The sequence below is a fragment of the Equus quagga genome, chromosome 4 (genome assembly GCF_021613505.1).
Source record: "Equus quagga isolate Etosha38 chromosome 4, UCLA_HA_Equagga_1.0, whole genome shotgun sequence".
Classification (NCBI taxonomy): Eukaryota; Metazoa; Chordata; class Mammalia; order Perissodactyla; family Equidae; genus Equus; species Equus quagga.
In genome coordinates, this window is record NC_060270.1 from 31,365,170 (window position 1) to 31,389,892 (window position 24,723).

At 37.5% G+C, this 24,723-nt stretch overlaps 1 protein-coding gene across 2 annotated transcripts in view; it reads right to left on the reverse strand.

The window, feature by feature from the left end:
• Positions 1 to 3,825: 3,825 nt before the first annotated feature.
• Positions 3,826 to 24,723, reverse strand: part of CCDC50 (coiled-coil domain containing 50) — a 69,344-nt gene continuing 48,446 nt past the window's right edge. For both annotated transcript variants that reach the window (XM_046657915.1, XM_046657916.1), the window contains 6 exons: positions 19,229 to 19,344; positions 18,758 to 18,802; positions 18,543 to 18,647; positions 16,651 to 16,730; positions 11,534 to 11,640; positions 3,826 to 10,188 (listed from right to left, as the gene is read on the reverse strand). In XM_046657915.1, coding sequence (XP_046513871.1) covers positions 10,169 to 10,188; positions 11,534 to 11,640; positions 16,651 to 16,730; positions 18,543 to 18,647; positions 18,758 to 18,802; positions 19,229 to 19,344 — 473 coding nt within the window. In that variant the 3' untranslated portion in view covers positions 3,826 to 10,168. The remainder of the gene's footprint in view (positions 10,189 to 11,533; positions 11,641 to 16,650; positions 16,731 to 18,542; positions 18,648 to 18,757; positions 18,803 to 19,228; positions 19,345 to 24,723) is intronic.

Genomic DNA, 24,723 nt, shown 5'->3' on the forward strand with positions numbered 1-24,723 from the left:
GGCACAGATGGTTTTACTGGAGAATTCATTACAAAATCTTCATAAAGAAGACTACCAATTCTACACAATTTCATTCAGAAAACAGAAAAGAAAAAAGTCTCTCTTTGCAGCATTGCCTTAATACAAAATCCAGATAGTACAAAAAAAGAAAATTACAGATCAATATCCCTCACAAATATAAATGCAAAAATCCTTAACAAAATATTAGCAAACAAAACTCAAAAACATATATAAAGAATTATACATCTTGATTAAGTGAGGTTTATTCCAGGGATGCAAGGCTGTTACATGTTGAAAAATCAATGTAATCCACCAAATGAACAGGCTACAGAAGATAAATCACATGATCATATCAATCACAGGAAAATTGTTTTGTCAAAATTCAACACCAACTCATGATAAATACTCTCAGACAACAAGAGGAGAAGGTCCTCAACTTGATATAGAGTATCTAAAGACAACAGCTAACATACTTAATGACAAAAGCAATCTTTCTCCCCTAAGACTGGGATCAAGGCAAGAATGTCCACTCTCACCTCTGTATTAAGCACAGCGCTAGAAGTTCTAGTCAATACAATAAGAAAAGGAAGTAAACAGCAAACAGATAGAAAAGGAAGCCATAAAACTGCCCCTATTTAAAGACGACATGATTGTCTATGTAGACAACCAATCTACAAAAACACTTGAATGACTGAGTTCAGAAAAGCCACAAAATACAAGATAAACATACAAAAATCAATTTATTTCCATATACTAGCAAGGAACATATAGACACAAAATAAAAACATTCTTTATAAAAAATCTAACAAAATATGTAGAGTGTATATGCTGAAAACTATAAACACTGTTGAAAGAAATCAAAGATTTAAGTAATGGAGAGATATGCCAAAGTCTTTTTTTAAAGATTCAACACAGTGATGATGTCAATTCTCCCCAAACTGATGTAGAGGTTTCATGAAATTTCTTTTAAAATCCTAGCAATATTTCTTGTAGATGTATACAAGATTATTCTAAAAGTTATGTGCTAAGGCAAAAGAACCAGAACTAAACCAATTTGGAAAAAGAATAAAGTTCAAGGCATCAGCCTACTCAATTTCAAGATTTGCTATATAGCGACAGTAATCAAGACTGTGTGGTCCTGGCAGAGGAAGAGACACACAGATCAATGTAACAGAACAGAGAATCGGAAAAAGACCCACACAAACTATGCGCAATTGATTTTCGACAAAGGTGTAGAAACAAGTCAATGGAGGAAAGATGGTCTTTTCAAAAAACGGTGGTGGAGCAACTGGACATCCCAGCAAAAAAATAAACCTTGACCTCAGTGTTGCACTTTATATAAAAATTAACTCAAAATAGGTCAACAACTAAGTATAAAACTTACAACTACAAAACTTTTAGCAAAAAGATACACAGAAAAAAATCTTCAGGATGTAGGGCTAGGCAGAGTTCTTAAGACTTGACACCAAAAGCATGATGCATAAGGGAAAACTGATAAGACATCACTTGGTACTTACCTTTCCAAGCCAGAAAAGCCCAATGTCGTTTATATACAGACCCTTAAAGTCAACGTCAGCTATGCCCGCGTGCGCGTGCGCACACACACACGCACACGCCCCCAGTTCTGTCTCTGAGAGCCCCCAAGGCTCAGTCAGGGATACGAGGGCAGGAGCTTGGTGGGTCAGCTGGAAAGACTTCTGCAAGGTCAGGCAGGCAGAGAGCACTGCTGCTCGTGAGGGCAAAGATCAGGTAAGTAATGACACCAAATAAGCAAGCATGGCAGGCGTAATTAAGAGCATGTCACGATTAACATGACCAAAATCAAATCTGTATAATTAGGCTCAGGAATTGGTAAGAAAAGTATGTTCTGGGAGTATGAAATGCAAGGTATCTAGTGGGAGGTATAAAAGTTCACAAGAACTTCCAAAGGCCATCTGATGAAGAAGGCTCTCATTCGACGCTTGGGTTGATAGACAGATTTGGGTTAGAAGAACACATTTCAGTTTAGGGCACTCTACTGGGTGTGGAGCTAGGAGAAGCGGGATAATGCAGTCAAGAACACAAGCTTGACAAAGGGTCCAAACTTTAGTTATAAGACAAATAAGTTCTGGAGACCTAAGCAAGAGCATGGTGACTACAGTTGACAACAACGTATACTTAAAATTTGCTGAGACTAGATCTCAAGTGTTCTCACTACACACACACAAACAGTAACTATGGGAGGTGATGGCCGTTAAGTTTGATTGTGGTAATCATTTCACAACGTATACACACATCAAAACATCACAGTGTACACCTTAAATATAATTTTTGTCAAAAAAATTTTTTTAAAAAAGAACAGATGATTAGGAACAAGGCTGTTCAGAGGAATACCTAGGAAGTTTTTGTGACTTTCCAGGCCCATGGGAGTATGTGCAGCTGCCCTCTTTCTGGGGCAGCTTAAAGGAACCCAGAAGCCCTTGAGAGCAGGAATCCTAGAATGTTAGACCTGAAGGAGAGCTTAGGGATCAGCAACCCTCACTGCGGTGTGCCTATTGTACAGTAAGACAATTGAGGTACAGAGGACAAGTGGTGTCCAGAGGTTCTGAAGCAAGTTCATAGCAAGCCAGGACTGGCACCCTGATCTTATTCCTGTTGATTTCTTTAGTACACTATGTTTCAGCCTTTAATTTCTGTGTGTTTCGTTAAGCATGTAACCCAGATACAATGGAGAGGAGGAAACAAGTGGTCTTTCTGACCCTTGAAACGGGGATGAAGTTGTCTTCAAACTTTTAGCCCCTGCCTTGTAGTAGTCTGAAGCCTTCTTAAAGATTTCTCCATATTTCTAAGGTGCAGGAGGCAGATAACACCCTCCAGGCTGCCTTTCTTTGGAGGAGGGGCTTTCTAGTGCGCTGCCTCACCACACCACACGGCCACAGCCTGTGACTGAGACTCAGCCACATTCCACAAAACTCTGCGCGCCAATCACACTGAGCGCCTCCTCCACAGTATGAAAGAGAGCTATCTCATTACCTCTTTAATAAACTGGCTTCTGGACGTGTCTACTTTTTTCACCGGCAACTTTCACTCAGTAATCCCTTAGAAAATGAAGGCTGAAATCAACACACCAACTTTCTTCAACTAAATAAAACAGTGACACCTGCACACCACTGGTGCTCCCCAGGCATCTGGCAGTGGTATGTAGTACAGATATGTAAGAGAGATCATTTCGATTCCCTGTTATATTTGCCAGAAAACAAATCGAGGCCTAGAAAATCTGCTCCAAGGAAACCAAAAAGATGCCTCTTTAAAAATGAGTTTAGTAGTCACTGAAAACAGTACGGTATTTTTAAGATACCTGTTAAATTTTTGCAGAATCGGTTCCCACAACATGACTATTCTACCACACCAAATACGACAAATAAGCCTTATAAAGATAAAATTTTAAATAAACGCTAGTTATTATTACTATCTATTATCTCAAATTCATGGAGTGTCAGGTGTGGTGCAGACTGAGTTGTTACACTATTTTTACAGATTATTGTGTGAACATCCACTTACCTGTTTTTCTCCCAAATACATCAACCAAGCCACCCACCACCACACACAAAACAAAGCCATTTCTCTGCATAATTTTAGATTTGGGAGTATTTGTTGAGAATTCCACTGTACTAGACACCAGTATCATGTTACACAGGTTACAGAAAGTGGATGGAATGGAATAAGAAAATTCTAGTGTTATTAAACAAAGACATATTCAGGTTACTTTGTAAAGAAGAAAAAACAAAATACTCCCAGAACTTCCCAAATCCTTAACGCAGGAAAGAAAACACGAGACAGAGACAATTGGCTTAACAAATGGATGACTTTATTAAGAGAGAAGGACAAGATTGGTGTTTGCCTCAGTCAGACCATCCAGGAGAACAAGCAGACTTACACAAGACTTTGGTTTAAAAATTATTCATAATACCAATGTTAAACCTGATGTTTAAAGAATCAAATGGGACATAAGGTGTAGAAGACAAATCATAAAAACACAAGCTTGCATAGATGAATTAATGCAGATGTATAACCGGCATTTGAGGGCGGCGTGAGCACTGGAGGGTCTGAATGTCATTACCACCTCACCCTCCCAAGACACAAAAAGTCACCTGCGCCACGTTCCTCATACTCCTCAATGAGGTCAGGAGCAGGAACAACTTGTGCTGTATGAAGGTGAATTGAAATAGACTGTTTCTACCAGTCAAGTCCAGATGGGTGCATACATACCCACCATTATCCAACACCAGTCACCTTTAAGGCATCCACAAAGTGTCCCTCACAGTTTCACTTAATCTCTAGATAGGCATGTGGTTTGAGGTGGCCTCTGTTTTCTATCCTCAGATAGGCAACTGTATTCCATTAAGGTTCTGTTCAGCTCCATTAAGTAGCTATTTCAAAGCTGCCTCTCTGTCTGGGCCTTGGTTACAAATTGATGAGCACTTGTGACAATATCTCACTTGTCTTTCAAACATATCCACATTCCAAATGTCAAAGGGGTTCTTACCAAAGAATCCGAAACTACCCGGGCACTGTGTAGTCAGGAGAGCACTTTTCCAAATTACAAGACAAATGACAGCACCACCTCTAATTTCCTGAGCAACTTGATTAATATGGGAAAACTCTTGTACTTTATAATTCAGTACCTTTTCGAAATAGAACACTGTGCTGGAATGGATTCTTGTTAAGGAAACCCCATTACAGAGGGTTCTTATTTTGGAACACCATTTTTATACGCTACTTTCCCACTATACCTCCTCATTATTTACAATACTTCATGAAATAAATATTAGGTTGCCTTCAAGAGGCAGGTGAAAAATACAGCTATTTCTGAGAAGGGGCATTTGGCTTGCAGGGTACAGCAAGGGCTGAAGTTATAACCTACAGGGATTCAGAGGCTAATTTAATCAGGAAAAAAATTCTGGCATCAAAAACCTTCTCAACTAAATTTTAACAGCTAGAAACTATTTTAGCAATTATGGTCTGAAGTTCAGTGCAACAAAAAATGCATCCTAAGTACATGATGTGAAACAGTGTATGTTCTCAACTGTCTCTCTTCATTGTTCTTAACCCTTGCTCTGATGTGAAGGAAATGTCACTCAAACCCTGTCTTTCAATTCTTCTTTCTATACAAACCTCAGCAATGAATAATGGGGCACTAAGTTACACAATTAATTCTGTCCTTATCTGAAATGCTGAAACTAGCACAGTGCTGGCTCCCTATGCTATGAATAGTTATTCAAAAAGAGAAAAACATTTTCCAGTTTGCTGAGAATACATAAAGGCATATTAAATCGATTAGGAACATGTTTCTAGGCAGTGTTCACAAATACATAAGGGAAAGAGAATATTTTTCAGGACCAGATATTTCCACAAATCAACATGATTACTTAGACGACTGTGTTAGTTTGTGGCAACAAACACAACCTTAAAAAACACTCTTGGTGTCTTTCCTACCATAGCAAAAGTTTTCCTGATTAATTTTCTCTTAAATGTAATAAAAATAGAAACACTCTTCAAATCAAGAAATCCCATTTCAAGTAAATATCTCTGTTTGGTTTGGTTTCCTCCTTTTTTTGTGAATAGTATGCATTTCAATACATCAGAGTGTTGGTGAAATTCTTACAAAACAATAATGAGTGACTTCACTGCATAATAGAACCTTTGGAAATATCTTCTACATAGTCACTACAGAAAGGAAGGACGGTCAACTCTCAGTTATTCAGGAAGTGATCACCTGAAGAATTTGGCCAGGAAATTCTCTCTCCTACCAGCCTTTTGGTCATGCCACTGCTCACTCACAGACTGAGAGGCAACTTGAAATACCCATCAGTGTATACACAGGTCACCACAGCTCAGTGGGAGGATGTTTCTGATGGCAAAGCTTCTGATGGCAAGGATGTTTGGGGATCACCTGTGAATTCTATATCTCAATGGAGAGTTGACAGTCATTCACATACTGGAAGTACAGTACACTGACCTCAGTCAGAATGAAACTAATTTAAGGCAACACTGCTCCTTACAGACATTGCTGGCATAAAGGCAGGTCTCATCAGAAAAGCAACTCTGTAGCAGTGAAATTTTCCTAATTTACCCTTTCCTTCTTGACTTCTCTAGATTAAATTTCAGCATTTCTAACAATGGTTAAAGAGTAGGAGCAACAATAGCCTCAACTCTTCCCTTTAATAATCTTAGCTATCAACAGGGATAAAAGAGACTCTTCTGTCAGGAATTTGGATGACCCTGCCCCATGCAGCATTATCAGGCAGTCTCCCATTTGCTTCTCCTTGTCCATATGACCTATTATGGGCTAAGGAGAAAAAAGGATTCTATCAACAGTAAGATAAGCAGTTATGGCTTTAAGACTCACAGGCACCACCAGATATGAGGAGAAAATGGGACCATTTTATCTAGTCACTTCTCTATGAGCAGTAAGTAATGGACAAAGTACTTAAAAAATCTATTTTTTCCTTTGTGCTGACAAAGCAGGTTTTGATGATTTTGTGATTGCTTCTAAAAAGCCACTTGTTATCAGAACATGGCACACTATGTACAGTGAAATCTACCTGAACAGTGTTCCCTTTCCATATTAACATTCCCCACACAAATACCGTTTTCCCAAAAGGGAAAAAAGCCTTTGAGTCCAAGTTCTATTCTGTTCTCAGTCTTTCAGAAAGGTGATTACGCTGAGGTCTTGTTCCTTTATTAGGCTGAAGATCTTAGAGCCAATCACCACAGTTACCTTTCAAGAAAATCATCATTGAATAAATGAATAACCGTGGTATTCCCCAAAGTGATTTTTATACAAAGGCAATACTCATTAAAAATCAAGGCCCGAGAATGTTAACCACTTATGTGGTAAACTGCACCATATTACAGCAGGTGTTTCCAAGGAAGTTTGGCACAAGACAAAATTTAGAGACTATTTGACAATATTAAGGAAAAACAATTATCAGTTAAAAGTCAATTATTTTTATACTGAAAAGTCCTGTCATTGAAGGAAAGGTATGAACAAAGTCAGCAACAAATTTATTCATCACCCAGGTCAGCTGTAGGCCACAGTGGAGAAGACAAGGAGGAAAAGGGTCTGGTCATAACTTTCTGGAGTTCCGTGGAACACAAGGCCCAAGGTCACACATTTTACAATATGTCTAGATCCAAGTGACCACTGCCACTCTGAAAAGGTTTTCCTCCTCGAAGCAACTATCCGTATCTTTCTTTTCTAATTTGGATGTTTCTCTATGATCAAAAACCATACCGTCTTTTTTACAGTTCATTAGTCTGCTGCTGGCTGTCATAATGTCACTTGAGAAGCAGTAATTCAGTGGTCTGAAAGTCACCTTCTAAAAACTCAATGTTCTTTTAAAGCATGTGTAGCAACTCTCCAGTCTTCCAATAAAATAATTACGTCTAGCAATGGTTTGACACTTCTAGAGCCAAATTGTTTTCAATTCAGAATATTTAATCTGTCCCTCATCTAACCTTGCTTTCAGGCAATCACTTACAAAAAGTTACTGGGCTGTGGGGAGGAGGTGTACATGTCCAGCAGCCTTACGATAAGGCTCCATAACATAGTGTGCTCATTCAGCAATGCTGGTGGTAATGGGGCCTGGCCTCCAGAGAACAGAGTCATAGAAACAGAAAGATTTTCCAAGGCCAGAAGTGTCAGTCCACTTCCTAACATTAAAGCATAACACATTGTGGGCCCAAAAATTAAATGGCGTGTGTTCCAGCAGTAGGAACAAGAACAAAAGAAATACTTCCATCTTTATATAAAAATGACAAAGTGAAAAGCAGAGAACACAGTGAAGAATGTCTGGCAGTTCCGTAAAACACAGTTGTTAGTTGCTTCTACAGTCTCAAAGATGATTATTACACTATTTGCAAGAGAATAAGAGGATTTAACCAGCTGAGTTTGATTTCTATCTCCTTACTCACAGGAAAAAAACTACTCTGATACTCTTTAAAAAGTGTTTGCTTTACAAAAAAATAAAAATGCCTTAAAATTCTAATCTTTTAAAAACCTAAAAAACAAAAAGTAACAACTTTTCAACACAGATGTTGAATTGGGCGTCGCAAGGAAAATATCACCTTTGGTCACTCCCTAGGACAGCCGAAACACGAACATCCTGGTTACGTGTTAAACGGCCTGACATTTTCTGAATGAATCATCTCCAGTTAGCATTTTACAATAATAAATAGGATTGGATAAAGTACATGAGAGGCAAGAGAAACGTAGAATTTTTAAAGAAAAACCAATCATTGTATGAGATAGAAAAATAAACATTTATAAAATAAAAATACAGCAAATGATGTTGTCCATTTGCCTGATTATCAAATAAAAATACACTGCGTTTTTTTCTTTAAAGCTACTATAAAAAACTTTTTAAAACATGAAGCAAAATCACAGGGCAGACAAAGGCAAATATAGCCTTACTATAAGTCAGCAATGCTTTAGCTTTGGATATTGAAACCAGCCTCTGGAATTTGACTTAAGGCCAGGACCTCCACTTTGCCTGCCCCTGCCTATTTACAAGCAAAGATCTTTCTTCATTCATTTCCTCATGGCCATTTCAAAGTCCTATTATTTTCCCTTTCCTCTATTTTTCAGAAATGACTACATCTCTCACGGTCCTGTTTCTTTCTAGATTACCATTTCCCCAAAACTTAACTCAGATGCCTTTTACTGAAGTTCCTAAAATCCAAAACTTTATGAAACTAAAGATCTTTCTCACAAAGAAAGATGCAAATGGACTCCGAGCAACTCTTCTAAACAGCTTCCTGAATACTGCCCCAATTTTAAAGACCATCTGGAAGGATAAGGCAAACTGAAGGTGGTTCTCAGTGGGAAAAGAATGGATTAACATCTTTTTTTCTAGTCACCTATATATTTCTCTCCTTAACAACCACCATACTAAAATGCCAAATATATTAGATTCATACAATGAAAATAATAGCATTTCAAGCTGAAGGAATACAGAGAGATACATATATCTCGGTTGCCATTTAAGTTGACTAGTACTGAAAAAATAAGCATTTCCATGAGGTTGGAAGCTAGACAAAGACTCAAGATATCTTGAGGAAGGGTTTAATGGCCTTGTACAAAAGAATCTGATGTCCATGTATCATTAACGATTGTGTAGAACCAAACACATGGATAAAGAACCACTTTATCAACATCAACTTCACACTGAATTAATCTAATCACTGACAGATACACAAAACATTTTAGAGAGGTTGCAACAAATACTGCTATGTTTTTTGGCAAGAGAAAAACTTCAATCTATGGCCAGAGAGAATGATGGCATCATCACCTGTATGACCATCTTCCAGTTCCATTTCCCTCAACTCTGCAAGTAAATGTAAAATAGGAGAAGGGATACAAAGTTTTTCATTTGCAGTTGACTTTGCACAGACCTGAGTTAAAATTTCATAGAATTAAATTTCTGCCAATAAATACTAACAAACGGCCCGATGCCCAGAGGCTTCATACAGCCTTGCTATTGAAGAAGCAATAGCAGAAAAGTGTCAGAGAATGACATCTAGGCCAACTTTCCCGGGAGGACTTATATGGACAGGCAAAACCTCTATGATCCAGGCAGTCAGAATAACGTATTTCAACTGTTCCAGGTGTGTGTGTCTGTGTGTTTTAAATATTTTATGGTTGTGATTTTTTTCCTGAAGAGTACAAAAGGCAAAAGCCTCTGTCTTTCAATACATCATACACTAATGCACCAAAAAAAGCTATTTCTTGTATTTTTATTCTCCGTTGCATCCAAATGTTATGTTTTATTTTGATCATTATCTTCACAAAATTCTAATTGCTAAATAAAGCCTAGTCCCTGGATACCAATACTCCACACCTAACACAAACTGCATTTTATGGAGCTCTCAGATCCTATATCCCAGAAGGCATAGACAGCGCAGAGGGGGTCACTATTCAGAAGCCAGATTTTCTTGTACTGCCCAAGTGAGCAGGAATAAGCAGAACATTTTAAATGAATTAAAATTATTTATGGTCAGAAAAACACTTGAGATAAAGCCCAGGAATACAAACAGACGAAGAAGAAAAATAAGCGCGGAATGCATTCTGTATCATCTAGGAGTATTTGCTACAGTGAGTCTGTGTTCAAGGCAGATTCCTAGGTTTTTACTGCTTATAATGGAAACCTGGGGAGAGGAGGAAAAAAAGAAGAACCGCCATTAATGAAAAATCTTTGAACTCTCTGTTTTTCCCCTTGCTCAAGCAACATAATTTATCTTTATTTCTATGCATTTCAAGTGGTTCATGTTGTCTTTGTTCTTGACTGTACAATGTTTATATACAGAATCAATAAGTTATTTTAATATTATGTTTCAAATGTATGTCAAGGACAGGAAGGGATCCCTAAAAAGTTAATACATGCATATAATTTGAGAAAAAAAAACCATGAGCTACTTTCAGTTAAAACCAGTGATTGTGAAAAGGCCACCAACTGATGGAAACTGTAATGTATGAGTAGTTTTGACAATCCATCTTTTAATCCAACTAATCCATCTTTTAAATAATGTCTTTTGTCTTATTCTCAACAATGGATAATGTTGGTGGGGGCAGGGGTTGGGTAAGGAGAACTTTTTAAAAAATACCAACGCCTGGCAACCATTCTCCCCTAGAAATTCCAATTTAATTAGGCTGGAGGGGCACTTGTGCATCGGTATTCTATAATGCCAGCAGAAAAGAAAATTTAAAGAAGTTTGGGAAAGCTATCTTCGGATTTGGGGAAAAGAATAACAAAAAGTCACCTAAGAAATCTTGAAAGACTGTAACAAATAAACATCAATTAATAAGACTTAATCTATGTAAAGTCTACTGCAATCTGCTTTCATACATTTCACTTATATGACCCTGACAACACTGACACTATTAAAATCATCTCCATTTTCAGATGAGGAAATTAATATAAGAAACTACGTTTTCATTATCTCATTTTATGACTATCATAAAAATACACGTAAGTGAATGTGTACACCTGGAAAAGCATCTACACCCCACTATTCCTTTCATTTTAAAGATCTGGTCCAACTTGGATTTCATATTCTTTCTTCATTTTCTTTGCCCTTTTTGTCTTTTGCAAAAAAGTTTTGTGTGATGTGCATATGTACATGTGTATTTTAAAAAATCTAATTAATAGAGCCATGGGCAGATGGAAAACAAAAGCCAGTATAAAAAATGCCCAGTAGACCTAAACGGGGAGACAGTCACCCTTTAAGAATCTGATGAAAGCTATAAACTCTCTCTGGAGAAAAATGCAAACACATAGAAAATCTTGCATTCAATTTAAGGTGTTTTGTTTTGGGTTTTTTTTTTTTAAATCTTTGTTTGTTTTCTAAAACATGAAGGATACTATCATGATCTGAGAGGAAGGATAACTTACCTTTCCAGTCTAGTGATTTGTGAGACAACATTTGATTTTTCCAGCACAGCATGAGGATTATAAAAAAAGATCCTATACATGACCATAGATATTTTTCTTACCTTTATGAGAGCACTCTGATTTTGAGAAATGACGTGTGGAATTATGCTGGTTTGTAAAATGAGAGCAACCCAAATCCTCAGGATCGGTCATGGTAGGCGGTGGGGGCCTGAAGGGAAGTCAGAATTTAAAGAGATACACTAAGAAGTAACTACAATTCCACCTTTGGCTGGGTCACAGTAGTAAAAGCATTTTTGGTAGAAACGCAAAGCCACAATGTTTTAGAATTCTTTTTAGAGAATGACTTTGGGTAAATTATTTTTATCCTACTGTTCCTTTGCTTTGATGTATATAATTCAATAAAAACAAATATTTTCTGAACACCCAATATGTGTGAGGCATTGTCTTAAGGGGTGGAGAAACAAAATTTAATGAAATGTGACCATTTCCATTAACATGAAATTTACTTTGTTTTGGTAGTTTTTATGAAGAAAAAGAGGAAGAAAGGAAAGGATAGAAGGGAAGAAAGCAATAAAGAAAGTTAAGGAAGGAAGGAAAAAAAAGAGGGTGGCAGATAAGGAGGAAGGACAGGAGTCTGGGAAGGAGGGACATTGGTCAACATATAAAATTTAAAGCGAAGTTCCTTAATCCACTAGGTGGCGAAGCAGAGCTTAGACAAGAAAAGGGCAGTCACAAACTGGCAACTTTTCATGTGAAAAGAAGACAAAATGGAAAAACATCAGGAAATTTTTACTACTCCACTTTTTATTATTTTAATTGTGTTACACAGATTTTGCAAACATTTGGCAGTGAAGGTGGAGAACAAAATCTGTCCTTTTGTTGTTGTTTTCAAAGCTGGACTCAAATTTTGCACTAAAGCATGGAACCAGAGGAGATCAAGAAAATTTGTCAAACATATAACCACGCTGTAGGATGTTTTGCGTAATTATATATATCCAGAAGGCCTAAGTATTCCGAAGTTTGGAAAGTTATGATTCGTTTGGTACAGTGGGCTCTGTCATAGAAGAATAAAGGCAAGTGTTTTCAAATTTCTCACCCTGTCCCCAAGCAGTAAGTCTCTCTCTGGGTATCCAGCTTCCAGAAGAGGCCAGCACAATGTCAACTTAGGTATGTATTGAGGACTGCGCTACGGGTTCTACACAGATGATCTCAACTCCCTTTCAGGACAAGTCTGCGTGGTGGCTATCACACACATTTTAGAGATATACTAGGTTAAGCAAGGTAAGTGATCTGTCAAGTTCACACAGTTGGTAAGTGGCAGAGTCAGGGCTCAAACTCAACTGGACTTCAAAACCAGCGCTCTTAATGACTACACTATGCTCTGCTACATAGGTGTGTGTTCTCAGCAGGAGCAGTATCTGCATTCAAGACTATATGATACATATCTTATACTTTCAAACGGTATTTGGCATACATTTTTCCATTTTCATGCCTTTGTTATACACATATAATTAATGTGAGCATAACAAATCATGTGGCATTTTTCTTGTTTTTCTCTTTGAACCATTTGTTTACAATCAGAAAATAAATACAGTGTTTTTCTTTCATTGTTAACTAACATTTATAACACTTACCTTAAATAAGTAGTGTAAGACCTGATAGGTAGAGTTGAACCCAAAAAATCTGACTCTAGGTTTAAGAAACTCAATTTCAAAAAACAGGTGGCTAAAGTAATAACTTAGACCCAAGAAAACGGGATTGGTAATCAGGGTGGTAAAGTCTATTCTTCACTCTTTTATTAACCTCATTAGGTGGTCAAAAATCAGAAAAACAAAAGCCGAGTGGTACTCTCAAAAATACTCCGTCACTGGGCCGGCTCAGTGGTGCAGCGATTAAGTTTGTGCGCTCCACTTCGGCAGCCTGGGGTTTGCTGGTTCCAATCCCGGGCATGGACCTATGCACCGTTTATCACGCTATCCTGTGGCAGGCATCCCACATATAAAATAGAGGAAGATGGGCACAGATTTAGCTCAGGGCTAAACTGCCTCAAAAACAAAAACAGCTCCATGATTACTGCCTCACCATTACCTCATCATCAAGCAAAAGGAAGCTAAAGTGTGAAACAGAGCACAGAACACCAACAAATTCTCCAGGATCTGCACATAAGGATAAACAAATCACTCCAGAATGCCCTCAGTTCTCTTGGGATATTATTCTGTCCAGTCTTGGGTTACATGGCAAACAAATTATGGCTTACTGCTTCCAGGGGTCCTATCAAATTAGTTTGTTGCACTGGAGACAGTTGTTTCAAAGTTAAGGGTATTCATATCCAAAGTTGGAAAAATCGTGTTAATAGTTTGTTTTACAGTTTTTATGTATTAAGATTACCTGCTTCCTACTGTTCTCATGAAATGATTTACATTTTTAAGTTAGTGATATATAGCCAAATATCCTTCAGAATTCACTCAAAAGTCATTTCTTCAAGAAGCCCTCCTAGACACCCAGACCAGGCTAATTATCTCCTTATGCTCTTATGACACCCTGCACTTCTCGTCCATAGCATTGAACGCAATCATAATAATTATTTGTCTAGATTATATATTTAATCAGAGCAGGAAACAGTTCTTTCTTGTTGACTGTTGCTTACTCTAATTCTAGGCAATTACCAAGGTGCTCAATAAGTATCTGATTGATGAATGAGTGGATAAATATATTTCACATTGATAACAATGCTGCAGGAACTAAATGAGACTTACAAAATCCTTAAGTTTTTCTGAGAGAAAAATGCAAATAAGATACCATGTAGTATTACCAATATAAAATTCTATAATTAGAAGAATTTGGAACTTGGGTTGAAACATTTTTCTATTACAAAATGTTGGAAATAATTCAGATTGTGAACTCATTCTCTATTTCCTTAGACAGAGCAGAAAATCTTGTAATGAACAAAGAAACTCATTTTTGACTTTGAATGTTAGAAGCTCTACGAGAGAATTTGTTTCTTCTCTATTATAAATTACTACACTGCAGTAAACCTCTTGACCTAGGAAGCTCCTTGGTTTTTGATCCCTGAAACTGTTCCTTTCTGTACAAATGGCTAACTAAACTTTTCCACCAGGATTAAATATGAAAGAGGAAATGAGAGACTCCAACCAGAAAGCATACATTCTGATACGAGTTGTACAAGATATCAATAATAAGATGATAGACTTTAATTTTTAACTATGAAAACACAGATTTCATAAAATTCTTATTCAGTTTTGGTTGTCAAATATATAATCTTTCTGTAAATGATATATATATATTTTTTACTTTTCTTTTTCCTTTTTCTCCCCAAAGCCCCCTAGTGCATAGTTGTATATTTTTAGTTGTGGGTCCTTCCAGTCGTGGCATGCAGGACGCCACCTCAGCATGGCTTGATGAGCGGTGCTATGTCTGCGCCTAGGATATGAACTGGCGAAACCCTGGGCTGCCACAGCAGAGCACACAAACTTAACCACTTGGCCACAGGGCTGGCCCCTGTAAATGACATCTAAATACAAATGTTCCTCTCAAATCAAAACAGGCTTCAGTTCTACTAGTCATAGGTCACTTTTCACTCATTTATAACAGCCATTTTTAATACAGGATCATTTGATTATTCGTTCTTTCAATAGGCCAAATATTTTTAAGAGTACCTATTACATTCCAGAAACTTGTTTTCAAATTTAATAAATCTTTTTAAATAGCCATCCTAGATTTTTCTGTCACATCTGCTGTCAAAGTTATTAGTGTTCTAAAGAGCCAAGGACTTTGAAGACAGCAAAATAACCCTAAAGATGATTCTAATTCACTTGACTAAACAAAGTATAATAAACCACACCTATTAGAGAACAGATTAGTTACTCTTTTTTTCTTTCTGCTTTTTTTTTCTCCCCCAATCCCCCCATTACATAGTTGTATATTTTAGTTGTGGGTCCTTCCAGTTGTGGCACATGGGACACTGCCTCAACGTGGCCATGTCCGCGCCCAGGATCCGAACCAGCGAAACCCTGGGCCACCGCAGAGGAGCGTGTGAACTTAACCGCTCGGCCACAGGGCCAGCCCCTCGTTATTTCTTATCTTACGTGGATGTTGTAGAGATGTAAATAAAACTGAACCCTGTAGTTCTAAAAATCTGCTTTAAAAAATGTTTGGCATGTGCTTAACTACAAGCTACAAGAAGAATCAATTTTACAGAATGAGACTTACTACTGTTGCCCTACGTGCTTTCCAAACCTGATATAGTTTTCTGAAAGGTATTTATCTTCTGAAAGCCCAAGAGTTTAAAAATAGATTATGGCTTTTTAAGGACAGTAAATTTATTCACTTTCAGGAAACAAGTCTAGCAGTTTAGTGTAGGCAATGAGTGGAAACAACAGTGTACAAATTTTCAGTGTAATAAGACTTATGTTTTAAGAATTAATAAATATACTATTAATAATCAGGACTGAAATTCAAGGTTTTAATAATTTAGAGTTTTCAAAATGTTAGATTTAGTGTTACTTTTGTCTTTTTCTATTTAATGTTCTCTCTTCCTATTCCAATTATATTTCTTCTTGAAAAGCAACAGAAAGTAATAAGGAAAAAAGAAAAAGGCTGCTTCCCTAGAAACTTAAATGTTGACAACTTGAGGTGGAAAGATAGCAGATGCTCCATAAATATGACCCAAGACTGATTGAAAGAAGTCAGAAAGAATATCTAGCATAGCCACAGGTATTTGATCTGTTGTGATTTAGAACAGACTGCAATGACTCAAATACGTACTTGCCTAAGACGTTCAAACTCACACAGAAACGAATTTAAGCATATGTAAATGTCATGCACATACCAATGTGACCATGAAACTCAGTAAAAATTGAAAACCTGAGATTTTACTTAGGAGTATGGTTAGTACCATCCCTTAGCTGAGGGCATCAATTCAGTGAATCCAGAGACAAGAACTGGTCCTAACAAAAAGCACATCCTTCCTCATACACCTGAGCTTCTGTAAAATGCCCCACCTTCCTGATTTGACTTGTTCAACCCAATTCAAGACTGGAAATAAAGTTTGAAAATAACCCTGCAAGAATTGATACCACCTCACAAAGGCAGATTTCTGGATCTCCTCTCCAAAGAGTACAACTTCTCCTCAGGCAACCAACATCTCCTGACTCACCCCAAAGCCAACCGTCACTCTCCTTTTCAGGTGTCGTCTTACCGTGCTGGCCTGTCATTCTTAGAACGATGAGGTTCATCACTCTCTTTTGACTTTGAGTGTGCTGATTTAGCTGGTTTGGTCTATAGGCAGAAAAACAAAAAAGAAAAGAAAAAGAAAATACATATACGGAAAACAGCAAAAAAAGAGAAAGATTAGGTTTAGAAAATATCTAAATCAACCCCCCTTTAGTAACTTCAGGTGACTTACATTCAGTTGAGTGACGTAAAATATTTTTAAATACGACCACTCAGAGGAAAAAAAAAAATAGTCATGAAGGCAATGGTGGAAGCTGTCAGTGCAGCCAACGAGTGGGCTAAATATACATGAACAGCTCCCCCACAGGGCGTGCTTGGAGACCCATTATTAACATCACAGCTGCACAGCACTGACAAGAACCGGTGGACTCCCAGACTCTGTGGAAGCTAGGTTTGCGCTATTCAACTTATTTCTGAACATCCGACTTAGGCGTGATGATTTTCAAGCCAGGAAACTAAGGCACATTTGAGCCAACTTTTCCAGGAGAGGAACTGTACCAGCACCAGTTACAGAATCTAGAAACTCTAGAAGTCCTGACACTTGCTGGAAAATGTAGCCTTCCCCCTCTTACCTTCCTGATCTGTAAGCCTTAAAAATACCTACTCCTTCATAGTTGGGTTAACAAAGAATTTGAGTAACTCCTAGGCAAGTAATTATGGCTTAATTTCTGTAGCTGAAGCATTTGGGAATGCTTCTACTAAACTGAAACATGTTTGTCAGGAAAAATCTTACATTGCTAAGAGGGTAAAAGAGGGAGATAAATATAAGTAATTCACATGGAAATAACACTGTCATTTCTTTTTAGATCGACAACTGGGTAACTGAGCAACAGACAATAGCAGAGCAAGACTATTACCACGGTTTCTACGTCTTCTTTTTCCTTCTAACCAATGCTGAGACTGAGACAGAACCTGAGACCCAAGGAAGGAATGTGTTTGAAGGAGATGGTGCTAACCATCAGCTATATCATGGATACACACACTAGTTACATGCTTCCAGGACAAGCACAAACTCCCTCTCTAAAAAGCCTTACTATCTGAATTCTCCCGTCCTCCATTGTTGTTCTTCCATTACACTTTCTTCACCAGCTTGACCTTATATTTGTCAGCTGTCTATAGCCGTCTTCCTCTCTATCTTATACGTTATTGTGAGGATAATATATCTTTGTCTTTCTCTCTAAGTCCAGACCAGTGCTTTGCACACAGTACCTAATAAGTAAAGTCTGTTAAATTGAACTTGCAATCAACATATACAACAATTAGATTACAGCAAAATGAACTGCAGTCACTGACTATTTTGTCTACTATGTCTGATGAATGAGGAGAAGATAACAGTTCAAGCTCATGCTAGATAGTTCTTGCACTCTGACATAAGCTGTGATTGCTGGTGACAAGGTCTGTCCATCTGCCATGCATCAAGTTAAGTCAGAGGAAAGAGAAACAGTTGGCACATGATCAGGAATGAAAGACAACATAAGCACACAGGGAAAGTAGAGAGAGGAAGACAAGGCCACTGTGGAAAGCTGAGAGCATGTGGAAACGCTGCAATCCCCTGTAAGGTAAGTATAGTAAACTAAGAATGCTCATGACCAGAGGCAGTTGCATCTCAGTTGGTCTTAAAATGAATGGGCTAAATTTTTCAATCTTAGCACTAAGTTTTTACACAGTTACTTTCAAGAATTCAATATGATTTTTCATAGTGAAACAACTTTTATAAGTCAGATTCACACACACGATATAGACCATTTGTATACCCTAAATATATCTGCAAAGCTTACCCTAAAAGCAGAGTCCCTTTGTCATTTGTAATTTTATTTGCAATTAAAAAACAAAAAATAAACAAAAAACAGATGCTACCTTCCAATCGGGGTCATGCTTCCTTTTGTCCAAAGATGACTTCTCCCGCTCCTTGGCTTTCTTGTAAGCTTTCTTTTCTTCGGCCATTAGAAGTCTAGCAATTTCCTAAACAACAACCGGTCAATATCATTGACTGCCCATTTGCGGGTAGAAAATTACTGAGATACTCCCAAAGAATACTGGCTAAACAAACTCATTAGCTAACATGAGCTCACCTCATCCTGGGCTACTTGAGCTGCTCTCCTGTCCACCTGGGTAGCCTATGGTATGGAAAATACAAAAGAGAATAATTTAATTGAAATCTATGTTGTCCATTTTTTAAAATTACATAAAATAAACTGGTATTTGAAACTAGCTGTGATTAACATCCTGAAAGTTGATAATCAGTTGATATACTTTCACCAGCCAGAGCAGGGTCTATTTTTATCAAATTCTACAGCAGACTCTTAGAGAATTATCAGAACGCAACAATGGAGAGACAGAGATGTGGAATTCAGCTAATAATGCTTATGCAGTAAGGAAAACCTGACAACTCTATTCCTAGTGTCTTGATTTTTCACCCATAAAAAAGGTATCAGATTCTTAAATGATAGAAGACTATAATGCCTATTATATAATCTCAAGAATGATTCAATTTGCAAAAAACCTACTGATCTACCTGAACTTCAGTGTTAAAATTTGCTCACCAAAATTTCTTCTTCTTGCAGTTTTCTGGCAATTTCAGCATCATACCATTCCTGATTCCTGTGGGTCACTCGTGATGGAGTAGAGACAGCTTCTTTCATCCCTCTTGGCTTCATTCCTAGAAAAAACACAATGTAATAAGGCAACTGACTTTGTTTTCTAAAAAGCTGCAAAATTTAAAGCAAAGTTTTTCTTTAGTATCTAACACTGACAATATTGCCTCTACTCCAAAATTCAGTGTAGGGTGCACTTAGGAAATAATATTTTCCCCTAGGTACGGAAGTGGTGATGCTGATAATCCAGACATGTCAACAAAGTTACCTACCCAAACCTGCCTGGTAGGAAACCATGCTCCCACCCTCCCTTGCAAACTGTTTCTTCAACAGCAGAAAATAACACAAAGAACTGTTAAGAGGCTTTTGCAAAGGAGGAATTGAAAAAAAGGTTAAGTCCCTGAAATAAAAAGAATGTAGAGGAAAGAAAGTTACAGAACTGGAGTTTCAAAGAGATTAAGCTATTAAGACTGGAGGAAATGATGTTTTCTTCTATAGCCTCAGCCTTGCATACCTTACCTGAAGGGGAACAGAAAGAGTGTCACCTGGGAGTCACATCACAGTACCTGTTAGCCAGCCAGTGGCCCTGCATGGCTTCTGCTCTGATGGGCAACAACCCTACTTGCTTTAGATCTTTCCCATAGCTCTGAACAGTTTAAGTGTGGCTAAATATTAGGGAAGATAGAACAGAAGGGAAATAGCAGAGAATACAATGACTTTATAGTTCTATGCCTGAGGAGAAAGGAACATGGAGGACCAGAAGGGAATTTTGGCTTTTTACTTTGAAATGTTGTAAATAGCACATATTCCTCTCATAACTTTTAATTAAGTGGTAAATGCTAATGGTTATTTCAAAATCGTGGATATTTTCCTATTGGTATCCTCTATAAATTACACTTATATTCAGAAATAGAAATTTTTAGTGCAGTGAACAAGATTAACCATCTGGAACAGTGACTTTTAGTAAACGGATAACTGAAGGGAGAAAGAAAATTTACTCCTAATTGCCTATTTCTTTATATCAGTGGTTCTCAACCATGATATATATTACAATCAGTTGGGGTGCTGTAAATAAACAGAAAAATCTTTGACCCAAATCCCAGGGATTCTAAGTTAAGTAGCCTGAGTGAGATCTGGCATTTGGTAGTTTGTTTTTTTAAAAAAATCTTAAACAGTTGATTCTTATTTGCCATTAGCATTGGAACACGAGTGTATTATGTCCATCAAAATAACCATACATTGAGGGGCTGGCATGGTGGCGTAGCAGTTAAACTCGCATGCGTAGCTTTGGCAGACCGGGGTGCGCTGGTTTGGATCCCAGGTGCAACCTACACACTGCTTATTGAGCCATGCTGTGGCAGGTGTCCCACATATAAGACAGAGGAAAATGTGCCCAGATGTTAGCTCAGGGCCAATCTTCCTTAGCAAGAAGAGGAGGACTGGTTGTGGATAGGAGCTCAGGGCTTCCTCAAAATAAAATAAAATAAAATAAAAATAACCATACATTGAAACGATTTTTATCAAAATGTCTCACCACACTTGATTCACTTGCTCTAAACAAAAAAGAAAAAAGGAAAGAAAAGAATTTTCTTTTCTAGGAAATTTCAACTAAATTCTGGGCAAATGAAGCGAGTTAAAGTTACCTGGTGAAGCCTTTCCTTGTAGAGCTTTAAACCTAGCTTTGCAATAAACCAAAGCCACAGCTCATCTGCCTTTCCCATAAATAAAGACTATCAGACGATTAAACCTGGCTTTCTCAACTTCAGGCCTATTAGCATCTGATTACCCAGAACAGAGGGTCCACTCCAACTTCACATCATCTCTAGGGCTACTGAATCTTACGCCAGGCTGGGCTGGTTGTAACCTAGATTTCTGAGTGGTCTGGGACAGTCAGGAAACAACAGCATAATCCCAAGAGTGGACCGTATTTAAATGGAATAGAAACCTCCCTGAGTGCTGTTTACTTTGGTCATAACTAGAAAGGAATATTTCAGGGAAAATAAGTTAAATTAGATAGGGAAGTTGGTATTGGGCCAAGCCAGTGGACAAGATAGGTTGCTATACCATATTCATATCTATAGAAAAATGACACTTCAGTGAGCAGCCTCAAGCCTAGTTGAGGATGATAGGAGAGATCACACCTATGTCTTGTTCCTTCAAGTTTGCCATCCAGTGAAAGAAACAACAGAGTGGGATGTGCTCAGATTTCAAGACACTAAACTCTCTCCACTACCATGCCTCCTACTCTACACCACAGAATTAACTGAGAAAATGTTTTAATATCTATCAAAGACACTTCGAAGGCATTCAAATGAAATAGCCAGATGAATAGTCTTAATTGGTTTGACAGGGTGATAACATGACTTCATGGCAGTTAAAAAGAGAAAGATACACAGATCAATGCAACAGAATAGAGAGCCCAGAAATAAACCCATGCAGACATGGTCAACTAACTTACTACAAAGGAGCCAAGAATATACAATGAGGAAAGGATAGTCTCTTCAATAAACAGTGTTGGGATAACTGGCTAGCCACACGCAAAGGATAAAACTGGGTCACTATCTTACACCATACACAAAAATTAATTCAAAATGGATTAGAGACTTGAACATAAGACCTGAAATCATAAAACTTCTAGAAGAAAACACAGGTATCAGCTCTGTGACATCAGTCTTGGAGATGATTTTTGGATTTGACACCAAAAAGCAAAGGCAACAAAAGCAAAAATAAACATGTGGTACTACATCAAACTAAAAAGTTTCTGTACAGCAAAGGAAACCCTCTACAAAATGAAAAGGCAACCTATAAAATGGGAGAATATATTTCCAAATCACATAACTGATAAGGGGTTAATATCCAAAATATAGAAAGAACTCATCCAACTCATAGCAGAACAACAATCTGATTTAAAAATGGGCAGAGCATTTGAATAGGCATTTTTCCAATGAAGATGGCCAACAGGTGTGTGAAAAGATGCTCAACATCACTAATCATCAGAGAAATGCAAATCAAAACCACAATGAGGTATCACCTCACACCTGTCCAGGCTATCATCAGAAAGACAGGAAATAAGTGTCGGCAGGATGGAAAGAAAAGAACCTTTGTGTACTATTGGTGAGAATGCAAATTGGTGCAGCCACTATGGAAAACAGCATGGAAGTTCCTCAAAAGTTAAAAATAGAACTACTCTGTGATCCAGCAATTCAACTTCTGGGTATTTATCTGAAAGAAATAAAAAATACTAACTCGAAAAGGTATAAGCACCCCTATGTTCACTGCAGCATTATTTACAATAGCCAAGACATGAAAACAACCTTAAGTGCCCATTGATGAATGAATAAATGAATAAAGAAAACGTGATGTGCACACACACAGAGGAATATTATTTAGCCATAAAAAAGAAGGAAATCTTGCCACTTGCAACAACATGAATGGACCTTGAGGGCATTATGCTAAGTAAAGTAAGTCAGACAGAGAAAGACAAATATGTATAATCTCACTTATACGTGGAATCTAACAAAACAAACCAAGCTCATAGATAGACAACAGACTGGTGATTTCCAGAGGCAGGGGGTGGGGATGGGCGCAATGACTGAAAGATGTCAAAAGGTACACACTTTCAGCTATAAAATAAGTCATGGGGATGTAATGTACAGTATGTTGAGGATAGTTAATAACATTGTATGGTATACTTGGAAGTTGCTAAGAGAGTAAATCTTAAAAGTTCTCAGCACAAGAAAAAAAAATTTTACCTATGTATGGTGACAGACGTTAATTAGACTTATTGTGGTGATCATTTCATAATATACACAGATATCAAATCATTCTGTTGTACACCTGAAACTAATATAATTGTGTGTCAACTATATCTCAATATAAATAAATGAACGAACGAAAGCATGAATAAATAAAAAGAATTTGAGGTAATCTCTCTCTAAATCCAAAATATTTAGCAGGAATAGTTTATCTGAATTCTTGATATACCACTGGAGCTTGCATGTCTCATAAGTAGAAAGTCTCCATACCCTGGAATACTGGATCTGGACTGACAGGACTGCCCACTCAATGTAGTGGCCTCCACATCAGAGGTGAAAAGAGATTTTTTAAGTATGTAAGAAGGAACTTCCGATAGGGCAGTGTAAGGCTGTTTTTACAAAAAAAACAGAGACGCTTTAAACATTTTAAAAATATAGTTAATAGAAGGAAATTAATGGAATGCCTGGTCTCATCTTGGTAGCCCAAATATAATCTGGAAATTAGCTTTCAAAAGGTCAGGTGAGTCATATTTTCAACAGTTCCACATTCATTTCTCAATCTAATTCTTGCTTGTCTTTTTCTGTTCATCATTCTCCAATGTGAGGACACAAGAATCTGCCTCAATAAACACACAGAAAGCTTACCTTTAAATAAATTCTCATAGAATAACATAAAATTGTTTAAAGCACTGGTATTCAAAAGAAACTTATCCCAAGCTTGGAATAAGGTAAAATGATTACTGACAGATTCTTTGATACCATGCGAGAGTATTTTGTAATAAGCCAGTCTGACACTCAGAGGATGTCACAGCAAAAAGGTGCAGATATTTTATGGCCCTGAGAGGCCGGAAGTTAACGGGCAGAAAATTAATAAGCTGTTATGATTTAACAGCTCAATAGAGAAGCTACTCTTAAAGGTAGTATGGTTTTACTGCCCTTTAGAAAGTTAACCAATCTTATATTTAGCAACTACATTTTGTTTTCTTTTTTCCACTGACCATAAAATCCTGTCCCGCAAATGTTCTTAGGACTCGCTCTTTGTCGTCCTGCTAGTTTCTTCATTAAGTTAAATAAAAGTCCGACCTGTGATAACTTTAAGAACTGTGCTTTTACAACAGCAAGAATAGTGACCGGTACCTAGTAATTATATCTAACGCAATCCTGTGACTATTCTAGGAGGTCACAAAATCAAATGCCTACAGGGGCCAGGGAGGTAAAATTCGTAAAGTAAGTTGAACACAAAATGATAGACGCTAGCGGTTATGTTGTAGCCATTTTAGTACCTGCCTACCCACGTTATTTTTTCAACCCTTGTGCTGGCAAAATAAAACATTTGCCTCAACTCCAATTTTAGGGTCTGTGAGTCAGTGTTTAGTTTCACATTAGTTTCACCCCTCCTAAGCCTAAGATACCCTCATTATAACTAAAAACAATAAAGGTTAACAAGCCCTCAAAGGTTAACCATCCCACACTCAGAAGGTCAGCTTCACAGTCAGAAACGCAGAGGTCAGTGTAATCACCATTCTTCCCCCACACCTTTAGGACTCCAATGTGTCTTTCTAAATCTGGATTTAGTGTAACTTACTCGTAAAGCCTACTTTCTATAGATTGTACCACTTCCTCTTCCATTGCCCCAGAGCTCTTTGTTCAAAGTATACCTAATTTGCAATTGTCTATTTACATATCCAT